This window comes from Lethenteron reissneri, chromosome 57, assembly GCF_015708825.2.
Source record: "Lethenteron reissneri isolate LAM-NWPU_2019-01 chromosome 57, ASM1570882v1, whole genome shotgun sequence".
NCBI lineage: Eukaryota > Metazoa > Chordata > Hyperoartia > Petromyzontiformes > Petromyzontidae > Lethenteron > Lethenteron reissneri.
This window is the reverse complement of record NC_083835.1, coordinates 1-13,832: the sequence shown is the minus strand read 5'-3', so window position 1 is coordinate 13,832 and position 13,832 is coordinate 1. Positions and strand designations below refer to the sequence as shown.

Here is a 13,832-nt window from a genome sequence, read left to right as displayed (position 1 = left end):
CCTGCAACCCGGGCTGCCCGCAATGACAACATCACCGGCCGTGACTTCGCAAGTCCCAGCACCATACAGTGACAAGTACAGTCACTACATATGTATGATGCAATACCAAGTTCAGATTGCATCATTCATTGTTTTGCTCAATAAGCAAGTACTGTCCTTACCCAGTCATAGATTTATTAATAGATCCAGTGAAATATGTATTTTAGTAATTTCTGGTTTAAATTGAGATCCCTTTCCTTTATAACTCACTTATCATCCGCCGTTCGCCAGTCCAGAATCGTATATACTGACCCAGTAGCATATCTTGAAAACCAGAGCCAATCAACAATTTTAAGCATCGTTTTAATTGGACTACATTTATTTCGGGAACATTTTGGCTGTAGACCAGTGTTATCCACCCCGTGTGAGCCATGAGAACAAGAATGCGTGTGTGATTATGTACGACTTTTGTGGCTCTGAGCCATATGATGCTTTGGTATGGGGCTCGTAAGGACAAGATTTGACCGCCCTGGCAATGGGCATTTGCAAATGAAATCCGTGTGTCAATGATCGTGGCTTCTCCGTCTCCTCCTCGCACAGGGGAAGAAGGAGCTGCAGGTGTCGCTTTTTCAGACCCTTGTCCTGCTGATGTTCAATGAGGGCGAGGAGTTCAGCTTCGAAGATATTCGCACGGCCACAGGCATTGGTGAGGGAGTCCGCGTGCATACACACCCTGAATACGAGCGTACACGCAACGCATGCACACACAAAAACAGAGACTTTATTTTAAGCTGGAAGAGCCAGATGAGCTATGACCTGTTTCACGTCTCCAGCCCAAGCTGGGGTTGGCAATAGTGGAAAATTCCAGAGTTACATAGAAAAATGTAACAATCATGCATTATCTCGAACAATATGTATACATTTCGATTTAAAGCTTTCGTGACTGCAGGGATTAATCTTTTTGGTTCTTTCGGTAAAGTCACGTAGAAGGAAAATAATAAAAATAAAACATAATAAAATAATTCTCACGACGTTTCGGCCACAACGCAAGCAGCCGTCTTCAGGTGGAGAACAGGTCTGTCAAGGAGACAGAGTCTGAATGGCACGCCCCAGGCTTGGAGCGACTATTTATGCTGGGATGGAAGAGGCGAAGAGCGTCTTGACAAAATAATTTGCATATCAAGAGGAATTTAGCATATTTATGGGAAATGCAGGTATGCGATTAGTACTACTTGTGAAATGCGTAGGAGGTTTGGCGAGGGGTTTAAAGTCATTATGCCCATGCACTATGCAGGATTAGCAGTATCAAAGGGAGGGAGTAAGGTTAGAATTAATAAAGGGAAGGAATGTTAATAATATGGCGCCGCAGCAACTAATATGCTTATAGACCATACATTGTAATATTACACTATGTATTATTCTACCCACCCAACTGTATACCACACTGCTGTATATTCACTATGCAATTACGATACTATATATTACCTTATACATTGTATTAACCATTACATTTTAATACTATGTATTATTGTACAATATGCTATACACTATACCATTGACCGTCGCGTGAAAGGTACTAAGAGGAAGCAATGAAATATGTCAATGGGAGAGTGGTGGTAGGAAGCTTGCAGCGTAGCAAAGAATCCATTCCCTGCGGAGAATACAAGATATATATAGAAACGTCGTGAGAATTATTTTATTATGTTGTATTTTATTTTTTTTCCTTTCCTTCTACGTGAAATAACCGAAAGAACCAAGAAGATGAATATGTATACAGAGAGGGAAATCACACTTGCAAATGAATATATTCTCAAACACCACAGTACAATTGTGGCCATGCAACCCAAACCACTAGTCTGCCACGTCTGCAATGGAAGGATAGCAATACTACACGAACTTTCTCCTGGAGCCCCTTCGTGGCGAGCAGACCTTGACGTTGGCATTTAGATCCTGAACATTTGCATACACAAGAATAGAAACGGCCATGACACATGCACCCCAAACAAGTAATCAGACAAGACACTTCATTTTAATTGTACTTTACTGATGGGGGCTGATACCTGAATTTGAACCCCAAGTCTCTGGGGTCTCTATCGATCTGTGCTCTCTGCTCGTGCTTCCCATAATCTAAACTAAACTATTTTATTAACCAGGTAAAGCTCACTCGGCTATTAGCTCTTTTTCAGAGGTGACCTGGACAAACATGACAGCTCATCAAAGTGGCGTGTCATGTGGAATTTTTTAGTAGCAGCCAAATAATCTGAACGCAGGTTTCTAAATGTGGAGGGTAAAACCGGAGGACCCGGAGAAAAACCCATGAATTTACGGGGTAAACATGGGAACTCTAAATATACAGGCGTCAGGGTCAGGATCGAACCCACGACAGCCTGCATACCAGGTGAGGGAGATCACATATCCTCGCCACCATGACGATAACATCATTGGCAGTCATGACCTCAAATGCTGACTTTAATTCAAGGTCACATGACCAAGCCCATTGCAACCCCTACACGTTTTAAAGCACCTGGCAGATGAACACTTTTATTGGTATTGGACTCAAACCCAGTTAATGTTCAGTACACAACAGTTAGCGTTTTGAGCAGACACGCTGATTTATTGGTACACTTTTACGTAACCACGTGCCACTGTTTTTACCTAAACAAATTAAGGAGAGCTTCTTTTCACCAGTTACTAAATAGATTCACCTTAATACAATAATCTATCCTGCCATTCACAACCAATCAACCAGCAATCAACTCTATTCAACTGGTCCAATTGCATGGCTGTTATGATGATGTCATGGCACCTACTGAAGGACCTAGATAAGGAAACTTTCAGGGGAGAGCTGGGATCTTGGTAATACCAGATGATGCTGAATGTAATCTGCAGCGAAATGTATAAAATTGCAAACATTCTGTACACCTTTAAACTTTTTGTTTTATTGAAAAAACTATTTAGTTGGTATATTTGCCAAAATGACAACTTGGTTTGATTGGCTGTCGGTTGTTGGAGGGATATAGTAAAAAAATTAACATACCTAGATTATCGAACTCAAAATAAACTAATTGATCAAAACAAGTTTGTGAAAAAAAATTTGCTTTTAATGCTGCCTTTTCAAACCTTTGACCACCCCTGTGGTATGAGGCTGTGTCTCCAGGCTTCTCAATGTGTCCATATCCCTGCATTGTCTCCATGTGCGTCTGAGTCCAATACCTCCTCTCCATGCGAGTTGTCTTTGTCTCTGAGTAACCATGTTTGCCTGAGTCTTATCTATCAGCGAGGCAAGTCTCATTGTCTCCCCGCGTGAGCTGTGGACATTCTTTATGGCCCTGTCATGTGTCTCGATAATGCCTAACCTGTGCTGGCTGTTGGCTTAACCCTTGTGCTGCCTTGTGCACAGTGAGCGCGTACCGAGAAGCCTTCCTGAATGACCCCCGTGTGTATTTGTACACCTGTGTGTGTATACGTGTGCATGTACAGGTGTCCGTGTATGTGTACACGTGTAGTGGTAGCGAAGTGGATAGCGCACTGCATTACAAACCCGGTGACCCAAGTTCAATTCCCACTTACGGCCAACATCAGTGATAAAAATTTGAACAGGTCCTGGGCCTTCGCCAGGTCGATTCAGCCTTCAATGAGCACCTGGTGTGGAGAGACAAAGGTGGCCTGGTGTGGTGCTGGCCACCCATACCCTCGTGTGCCATGCCAGCCTTAAGAGGTGCTTGCCAACAGCACTGACTCCAACAGTCTGTTAAAGGCTTTTACAGGTTTGCACCTTTGTGTATACATGTATACATGTGTGTGCGTGCGTACAGATTTTTGTGTATAAATGTACACGTCTCTATATATGTAGACGTGTGTGTGTGTGCGCTTCTCTATGTACATAGTGGCACTGTATGTACATACAGTAGATCGATTCCCACGCACGGCCTCCCCTAGGTCGACTCCACATCATACGAGTACCTGGTGTAATGTGTAAACATTACCATTGGGGAGACAAAGGTTGCCCGGCGTGGTTCTGGCCACCCACCCCCTTGTGTGCCGTATCAACCTTAATAGGTGCTCGCTAGTAGCACTTGCCCCAACAGTTTGTTAAGGCTATACTGGGGGTCTTCATTTTTGTGTATATATGTGCTCGCTCGCAGACGACGGAGAGCCGCGTAGTACACATGAGTCTCACGGGTGTGTGTTGCATGTCTGTTTACGATGCGTACAGAGGATGGGGAGCTGCGGCGTACACTGCAGTCACTGGCGTGTGGGAAGGCACGCGTCATCAACAAAGAGCCCAAGAGCAAGGACGTGGAGGACGGGGACCACTTCCTTCTCAACGGGGACTTCAAGCACAAGCTCTTCCGCATCAAGATCAACCAGATCCAGATGAAGGAGACGGTGAGGGGTTAGCTCAACAACTCAAAGGTTGCGCAATATCACAGGTTGTGCGATCTACATGTGGCATTACATGATCCAGGAGTTGCGCAACATGATAGGATAGTTACGGGACACCGCATGGACTAGAGCATCAAAGTGAAATGCCTCTTATCCATGGCTCTATTAATCCACTATTATCCACACCTTCGGTTTTTGCAAACTGAAAGATTAACAGGGTGGAGTCTAGCGACTGATTGTCAAGTCGCTTACAAATTTGAGAAATTGCAATTCAGAGAACAGTGATCACAATGTAATGAATTTAACCCGAAATAGCTGTCTTAATACTCTTTTTCAACAGGGTCCGGCATTGGAATGTTGGCCATTTATATTAATGAGTGCTTGTCTTGTGGGAGGAAACTTCAGCGAGGAAGCTGCTGTAATTTAATCCATCCACATAGATGGAGTAAATTAATTGCTAGCCTGTCGGCTCATTTGTCCAAGCCTACAAGACCTGGTATTCCCAGGCATTATCCCATCCAAGTACTAACCAGGCTCAAATCTGCTTCGCTTCTGAGATCTGAGGAGACAGTACTGTGGTGGTATTTGATATTTGGCGATTTTCCTTCACATAGCGAGGAGATGTCTTAGTGCCTCTCTGTGTGCATCACGGCAGGTGGAGGAGCAGGCGAGCACGCACGAGCGCGTGTTCCAAGACCGGCAGTACCAGATTGATGCAGCCATCGTGCGCATCATGAAGATGAGGAAGACACTGAGTCACAACCTGCTCGTCACGGAACTCTACAACCAGCTCAAGTTTCCCGTAAAGGTGATGCTAACAAACACACAACCTTACTTACACGTAAGAAAACTGTTAATTACGAGGTAACACACAGCTTTTAAGTAATAATTACCAACTAAGGATGAAAGCAACATGCATTAGTTCTACCGTCTGTAAAATAGAATCATGACAACTCTCTTAAGAATTATCCAATATGAATTAAATTGTATCTTGTTGCTATGTTTGGAATTACCATTGAATAAATCAGCGAAATTGATCCCCAGCTGAACGGTACAATAAAAAATAGCAGCCAGAGATGGATAAGCCACTTAATAAGGTGATGTCACACACCATAGACGCCTCAGCTACCCATTACGTCGCTTACTAAATCACATGGCGTTTGACATCATAGCGTTGAGCAACATTTTTGTCGCAAATTAGTACTTTCCAGTTCAAACGGGTTGAGCGCTTTACATAATTCATGCATATGCTTGATATTCCTTGTTTTGATCTGTCACTGATACGAGAGGAAGATCTCGACGTTTAGGCCAATTCAACCGACTGACGTGAAATTAAGATTTCTCATTCTGTAATTCTTGAGGTTTCAGTCACTTAAATCAATGTATGTCCACTACCCAGCCCTGCCTATCAGGTCTATTCAAGTCACTGCAAACTTCAGTGTTTCCTGAAGCAAGTCAGTCAGACCAGTCCATCTTTCTCTTCTCTCAGTGACCATATAACAAAAGCCTGTTACACATATACCTATATATTCATATACGTGCACGCACTTATATGCCTGTGCGTACATTTTCTTCTCGCACACTCATGCACGTGTGCTCACTGTTAGGCGATTGCTCATGTTTACAGGGTCACTCTCTCAGGGCTCGCATCTTCTCTCTCGCTCGCTCATACATTGTCGCTGTTTTTTGTTTCTTCATTCTCCTGTAGCCGGCCGACCTCAAAAAGCGTATCGAGTCTCTGATCGACCGGGATTACATGGAGCGCGACAAGGAGAATGCCAATCAGTACCACTACGTGGCCTGAGAGTGAAGGGGGGCGGAGCAGCGTGGGGGACCCTGCTTTTACTGGGGCAGCGTTGCTTCCCAAAAACCGGACACGGCAGCTGAGCGGAGCGACGCTCGTCTGCAAAACGGACGCTTTAACCCATGGACAAATCTGAGCAGAGTGTGTGGGGAAGCAACGCGATGCGACAGCGAGTAAAACTCAATAGTGTTGATGCAGGTTTTGGAGTTAAGTGAGTGGATGAATTAAAGTTTGTGTACACACGTCGCCGCCCTACGTCTGTGCTTGGTGCTGAAACGCAGAAGTGACGTGGACACACGAGTGTAGCTGCCGGATGCCCATGTGCATTTAGCAGATGGCGTTGGTAACACCATGCCGTGTCACTTGGAAGCCTGGCCTGGAGTGGGGACAAATCTGCAATGGCATTGGTGGTGCCCAGTTCAAGACCGAGGTCATCTTGCCCATCTACTGCTGCCCCTGCTCCTTCATAATGGCCTACTTTGCCTCTGACACTGGTTTGTGGGGAAAGTGGAATGGTGTGGGCCGCTTGTGTCCCCAAGGGTTCAGCTGAAAATTCTGCTCCTCACGATCGCTTGGGAGAGTGAACACTGAAAAAAAAATTAGAAATGCGCACGTGGAAGGAACAAACTGCTTCACGCAGTGAGCATCAGTCCCTGCCATGCGCTATGATTACCGCTGCAGCCAAACTTGCGTCTGCATGCGGCGCCACGGGGCCAAAGCCTCGGCAAACTGGAGCGAACCCCATCGCCAGCGCTTCAAACAGCTCCATGGCATCCAGACTTTGCCTAAATGCTGCATTTCCATTTTGGCCACGAGCACGGCCGCCTTCTGCTTTAAAGTCGCATCCTCCTTGGATGTGTGAGTTGAGCTGAGGATGCATCCAAGAAAGGATAGGGCTCGGTTCAGCAACGTAGAGTCTGGAGCCTCGGCTAGTAGGCCTGTGCACTTGTTTATTTTTTAAAACAAATGAGCGTCCCCGTTTATCCATGCAGATCCTTTCTCTGCTAGTTTCTGTTAAAACCTCGACTGCACCACTGACGCCAGTGTTAAAGCGTTCACCTTACGTTGATTCGCTGTTGATGTTTTGGTTGCGGCTGCCTCGGTGCTACCTTGTGTTGCCAGTTTTCCATCCCTCGTGCCGAGATTGTGTCGCCTCGGTTCGCTGTGCCAGGCGTAGAAGTAATGAAAGCAATAACTCGCTGGGGCCCCGAGTGGCCAGTGCTGCTGGATTTACTGTCTCGCAGTTCTCCTGTTGGCACCACAGTTGTGACTATCGATTGCTCTACTTTCTCAGCGTAATTAAGTCAAACGATTTGCTGGGTATTTATTTTCGAGTTTAGACAATGTTGATTGAGTTCACAAAGCTGTAGTTGGCTGTGATGCCCCACGTATTAAATTCATGCTGGAGTGAGTGGGTCCCGAAGGCCTTGCTAGTTGCTCACGGTGATAACCAGTCACCTGTTTAACTCCGATCTGTAGGTCCAGGTCACACTTTGAGGAAAATGATGAGGTCCTGTTAATTGGGCTAAAGCTTAGGTCACTCGTGGGCGCTAAAGAGGTATCTGTGAAATTAGAGATAAGGTTCCAACATGCTTATTCTTTGGGTCTTACGGTAAAGTCATGTAGATAGGTTCAAAGAAAGTTAAAAAGTACGTTTCGATCGCAACACCACCTGATGACGACCGCTTGTGTTGTGATCGAAACTTATTTTTTTGTTTTCTTTGAACCTATCTACGTGACTTTACCGAAAGATCCAAATGATATGAATTCCAGCAGTCACGAAAGCTTTACGTCAAGATTTAGGTGCGACATGCTTTTACTAATTTCATCCGTACCTGTGTGCTGGCAAGTCTGGTAGCCTCAGACCCAGGGTCCCTGCCGAGAGCCTTGTGTTCTCGCCAACAGGATGATGATACATCGCACCATGTCTCTCATGACTGGTTAATTTGGGCTGTGGAAATGTAGACTTTAAGTTAAACCTCAGGATATCGCAGAGCACCCATATGTATGCATTCATCTCTATTCTGTTGAGGTTTTTCTTTTGGTTTCTCTTGCGCCATCCATCGCCCCTGTAAGAAGCAGCCCAGCAAGTAGGTTTCTGACACGTGGAGTTTGAGTATTCTCTCCTCGAGGAGAATACTCTGCGTTGGTTTCTCCGAGCCCTTTCAGGCATGAAGGAATATGAATTAAGAATTGAGTAAATTAAGCATGAAAATTTGGCTAAATGCTGCTTGAGTAAATAAATACATTTACAAAGTGTAATTCGTGTAGTTGCTCAGAAGCAGCGTTCACTGCTAATAGATAAACCGTACTGATAGTGACAGTAATGCCATTTAAATGCTGTGAGGGCTGGTCAAAGACAGGTGTCATTAGTAAGAGTCATATATTGTCCATTTGTTGTGGAGGTTCAGTTTTACATTGAAAATTTCCTGTCAGGAAACACTGACAATACTGCAGATTCTGCTGAAATATACTCTGTAAAGGTCCTCACTTAGTCATCGTTAATATTTTCTCAAACTATAATTTGATATGTTCACCCAGAAAGCCTTGCTGACTCTCAACGCTTTAGTAGAATCCTACTTGCTCTGTTTGACCAATTCCCTTTTAAATGTGGGATAAAACGAGTGCCTGGAGTTTTGACTGTGCTCCACATACAAGTAAGACATCTACTTGCTCTACAGCGTCCTTTCGGCTTGACGAAGTTGCCCATAAGATGGTTTCCCAGCACGACACATCCCTGCATGATCGATCGACACTGCCACTGGCTCACAGGGTTCGTCGCCGCATGGAGAATGATTGAGCACGGAGCCAGCCTGAATTGTCCCACTGTGTCCTTACCAATGTCCACACTGACAGTGTCCGGCCTGATACCTGAGATATGGCATTAGTGGGATCTTTCTCAATAGGACACCGTTTTTGATTAACACAGATATCCATTGGAGCAACCACCCTGATTACAGATCTATGAGTGTCAAGAGCACAGACCTTTGTATTGACCCAACGGTCAGTGTTGCAATACAACTAATGTACTTGACTCCTAATGGACCTCGTTGAATGGTGGCCACGCTTTTGTCGCCCTCTGTGAGAGTGGAGATGGGTTAAAATACAGCACAGGCAGTTTTACAAATTCAACCCCTTCAGCACGTGACGCCCCATCCAAGGATCCCCCAGAGTCGAGCCACTCGAGATGATGCTCAGTTTGCAATGTGGTGACCGCACATGTTCATGGATATTAAACTTTATTTTTTAGTCCATATCCGTAAGTACAGTTGTTTTAGGAACCCCGTTATGTATGACTTGTGTTATCTGCGTTGAAATGAGACTGCACAGTGTGAGATGCGTGCTCTTTTCATGTAATGTTTGGTCATGGCGAATTGCCGATTGCGTGCGTGCTCAGTCCCACCCTGGCCTTGCAGCGTCATCCCGACTCATGGCGTTTAAAGCGAACGCTGTCATTGGGCACGATGTACACATGCACGCAAAACAGTTCATGGAAAGCGCTTATGTGTGGTTCAGTTCAACAGATTTGAACTGATGTGTATGTCATTACGCTGGCTATATTTCATTATTAAACTTTACATTGAATTTAAAAAATAAAAGCAGTTTATAAAATGAAAACAAAACATTGCACGGCTCCATGTTGGTTTGATTTGTATTGTAAATTAAAGTACTTTTGAATTGTAAGGAAAATAAAGTGCTGTATATTCAGATCAGCAGATCTCGCATCTCAGTCTTGTTTGGAATAACCTATTGTACTGTTCAGCTGGGGCAATGGTTTGATTTACAGTTCTTGATTTGTTGCAACAGATGATCCTTTTGTGCCAGTTTCCCGGCTATTTTAAACGGTTTTACTTAACTTGATTCCTCTGTTTGTCGTGGTTAAATCTTGTAATCAAAAATTCGTCCACTTCCCGTTGTCCAATCAATTCCACATTTTGCACACGTCCTCGGATCCGGTGATCATGCATGCCTGTATCAAAATCGTCATCAATTAATTCGCTACTTTAAAGCAATTTACATTTTGTATGGACGCGTTATTTATATATTTGCGTAGGTAAAAAACGCCGCGGTCCCTAAACTGTGGAATCGGCTCGCACAAAACGCAGGCGCCACGTGTCTCGACCGTGAGTTAAACGAAGTTGTTAATAAAACCGTTGTTAAAAAAAACATTTTTTAAAGGAGTTTATTACAAAGGAGATCCGTGGTGCGCGAGCAACGCAAACAAACACAATTTTGCCGAGAACCGAGTATCGGAATATTAAACAAACGAGGTATATTTAACATCATTAAACCTCCTAAGCCGTCCCTGGTGTGGACCAATCAGTTTCAAGGACAATGCATATATTAGTGTTTTTGTTTGCATTTTGACTGCAAGTATTGTGGTTAATGCAGAGATGAATCCTTGTAAAATGTTTCAGTTTTGTTGCCAGAAAAAAGGGGGAAACCCCTATTATTGTATTGCATATTTAACAGTTATATACAAAACACGCGAATAGAAAAACAGTATAAAGCACGAATGAAGGCTGGCATTAATTCTAGATTTGAAGCTTTCGTGAGTGCAAGGATTCATATTCTTAGGTTTTTTCGGTAAAGTCACGTAGGTAAAACATCAAAATTAATGAAAATAAAATAAAACAAAAAATCACGACGTTTCGGAGGCAACACAAGTCTCCGTCATCAGGTGGGACCGTCACAGCCGAATTAGCTGCATGATGCAGCTAATTTGGCTAAGAATATGAAGGCTGGCATGACAATCAGGGATGTGGGGATGTCCAACACCACGCCCGGCCGTCGTGTGTGCCCTGCCCGCCGAAGTGTACAACTCAGAGAACCTTGTCCCATCAGTCATCTCGGGCGATACGGGGGCCGTCTTCGTGTGTGAAGCATCAACTCCAGAGGTCGCAAACGGGTTTTGATTCCTTACCCGTACCCGGCCGCACCAGGGTCGCAAACGGGTACCCGATACCCGGCCGGGTAGCCGGGTATCGGGTGGGGTACGGGTATCAGAAACCCGATTGCGACCTCTGATCAACTCCCACGTGATCCCGAGTCGATCACGCGCACGGTCACGAGACCTCCCTCCCCGCCGTATCACGTGACCCCCATAAATACCAACGAGTCACCCCGCCTTGGCGCGCTCAACCAATGAAGTTCGTTATCCGGCGTCACGTGGTACGGCTTTCCCGCCCGTTTAAAGCGTCGCACGTGGCTGTGGGCGCCAATCAGCCCCGCCCATCACCGGTCACGTGCTGTCCTGAGCGTGAGGCGGAAGTGGGGGAGTCACGAGCAGAAACAGCTGAGACGGAGACATGGCGACCACGGCGACCACGGCGACCGCGGGCCTCGGCCTCCTCTTCCTCCTCGTGCTCATCGCGCACTCGGGTGAGAAGAGACCCTCGTGTGCGGGCTCGGCAACTCTCCGCGCTCGGCAACTTCCCCCTATACGCGCGCTTTCCGTCCACTCCGCACTGCCCACTCCCGACCCTCCTCCACACTGCCACTGCTGCTTTCCCCATCGTCTGCACTGCTCACGACGCGAACTCTTTTGTTGGTGTTGTCTGTTGTTGTTGTTGTTGGTAATGCGCCTGTGACCACGCGTCCGCTGCGCGTCTTGTTTACTGCGTCAATTTTAGTTTGCTGAATTTAACGAGTGTCCTAGAATATTCATCAAATATTGTCCAGAAAGTCGGGCTTTGCTGAGCGTTCCGTTTCACGAAATAAATCGTGAGTCGGGGAGGCGGAAACAATGAAGTAAACCCTGTCGAATGTGGATTGCCAAGTGCTGCAGCGGAGCCGCGCTGGGTCTCGTGTTGAATTGGTGGTTGAGTTTTCTTTCTTTCCCAGATCGCCCCTTTGTTGTCGCGTGTGCAACCATTCCCTTGAAGCGAGTTAACATTGGCTGGTGCGTGGTGCTTCTCTAAGCGGCCATTAACAGTTATTTACGTAACTTCAATCAGGCGACTAATTCAGTCACATACTGCATAACTTACTGACCATGTAAAGGAGTTGGTAGTTGCTACTAATGTTTCCACCCCAGGTGGAACCGGTCTCTCCTGGTCTACGGACTCCCATGCATATCTCAGCGCGGCCACTGCGAGTCGTTTCCCGTAGGAACTGCCTTGTGTGTATATCTCACACAATGTGACTTGTAATAGCAATACGATTGACAGAGGTCAGAATTAGAATATTTATTTAGACTGGAGGAATCTGATGAGCTATGAAGCTTTTGCTCCACAGATGTCCAAGTAATGGGAGCTGAGAGTGTTTGGGATATGGGTTCACTGCCGTGAGTCGAAACCCACACTGATGCAGTCGTTGCAGTTTCAATGAAAACGTATAGTTATCTTAGAACACTAATAACTTTAAAGGTGTTCGTACTTGCAAGGCAATTGTTAACATCACCACATTCTCTTCTGCAGCAAGTCGATCGGCATTTCTTCATGTGTTGGGTGACTCAGTGGCGCAGAGGGCTGCACTCGACCCGTGGCAGTGAGTTCAAGCCCTGGGGAGGGCACCGGGCTGAGCTTGCCGTGGTTACGCCGTGTCACACGGATTATTGGTGGCACAAACTTGTAAAGAATGTTTCTAACTTGAGCTGCCTAATCCCGGCTCTGAAGGCTTAATTGACTGTACGTCTGTGAGGCTTCCACAGTAGACGGATTGCTACTGCATCACATTTCTTGCTTTGAAGGCGATTATGCTGTGATGCACAGTACGTTAAATCAACATTTAAATGACAAATAAACTAACTCTTTGGTTCTTTCGGTAAAGTCACGTAGGTGTAAAATAAACCACCGGATGACGGACGCTTGTGTTGCGCCCGGAAGGTGATATGTTTTCTACCTACGTAACTTTACCGAAAGAACCAAAGAGTATGGATTCCTGCAGTCACGAAAGCTTAAAATCAAGACAAATACACAGTGGCTTTTTCACTGCACCCCGGCTTACATTTACGTATACGAGTGTTTCGACCATATGAACACTTTCGACACAACATATTACTTGGCTTAAATACGCAAAGTTATTTCCCGATTAAATTTGCATTGGTGCAGTGCTCATCAGTTTTTAGTCCTGGGACAGTAGTGGAAAATCATCATTCATGTGGCAGGGAATGTCGCTCCATAGGACAACCACTGTTGACTTGTCCAAGAAAACGAACTAATTTGATTGATCCCAGAAGGATGATGGGTTGAATTAACCCCCAACCATGATGTTAATTCGCAACTACTTTGTTTATTAATGGAAAAGTTCGGTGTCGTGTGGATGGAATGTGCAAAGGCTGAACGTGTTGGCATCCTGGCTGAAGCTGTACAATGTGTACACAGACGCCACTATCGACCCCCTTGTACAGGGGAGTGAACTCTTGCGTCATACTATGGTGGGCTCCGTGACCTTTCACCGGAATATGGCGAGTGTTGATTATATTATCCAGCCGCCTTATGCGTTTCACGTGATGGCACGCGCACAACTCCCTCTGGTGTCGGGTGGCTCGAAGAGGGTCGCGTGAGTTTCCCTGTGAGCTCCTTTCCAGTGCTGAGTTACTGGAGCCCCCCCCACCTCCCTGGAAACATAGAACAGTTTTGTTTGTCTTTTGTTGATACCCTTTCCGTGTCACATATATACAAATGTGTTTCTCTAATCTCTTTGTCTTCATCAGTCGGTT

At 45.5% G+C, this 13,832-nt stretch overlaps 1 protein-coding gene across 2 annotated transcripts in view; it reads left to right on the top strand.

The window, feature by feature from the left end:
• Positions 1-9,879, top strand: part of LOC133357144 (cullin-4A-like) — a 39,671-nt gene extending 29,792 nt beyond the window's left edge. For both annotated transcript variants that reach the window (XM_061574943.1, XM_061574942.1), the window contains exons 17-20: positions 580-685; positions 4,196-4,368; positions 5,021-5,173; positions 6,074-9,879. In XM_061574943.1, the coding sequence (XP_061430927.1) occupies positions 580-685; positions 4,196-4,368; positions 5,021-5,173; positions 6,074-6,169 (528 nt within the window). In that variant the 3' untranslated portion in view covers positions 6,170-9,879. The remainder of the gene's footprint in view (positions 1-579; positions 686-4,195; positions 4,369-5,020; positions 5,174-6,073) is intronic.
• Positions 9,880-13,832: the final 3,953 nt, after the last annotated feature.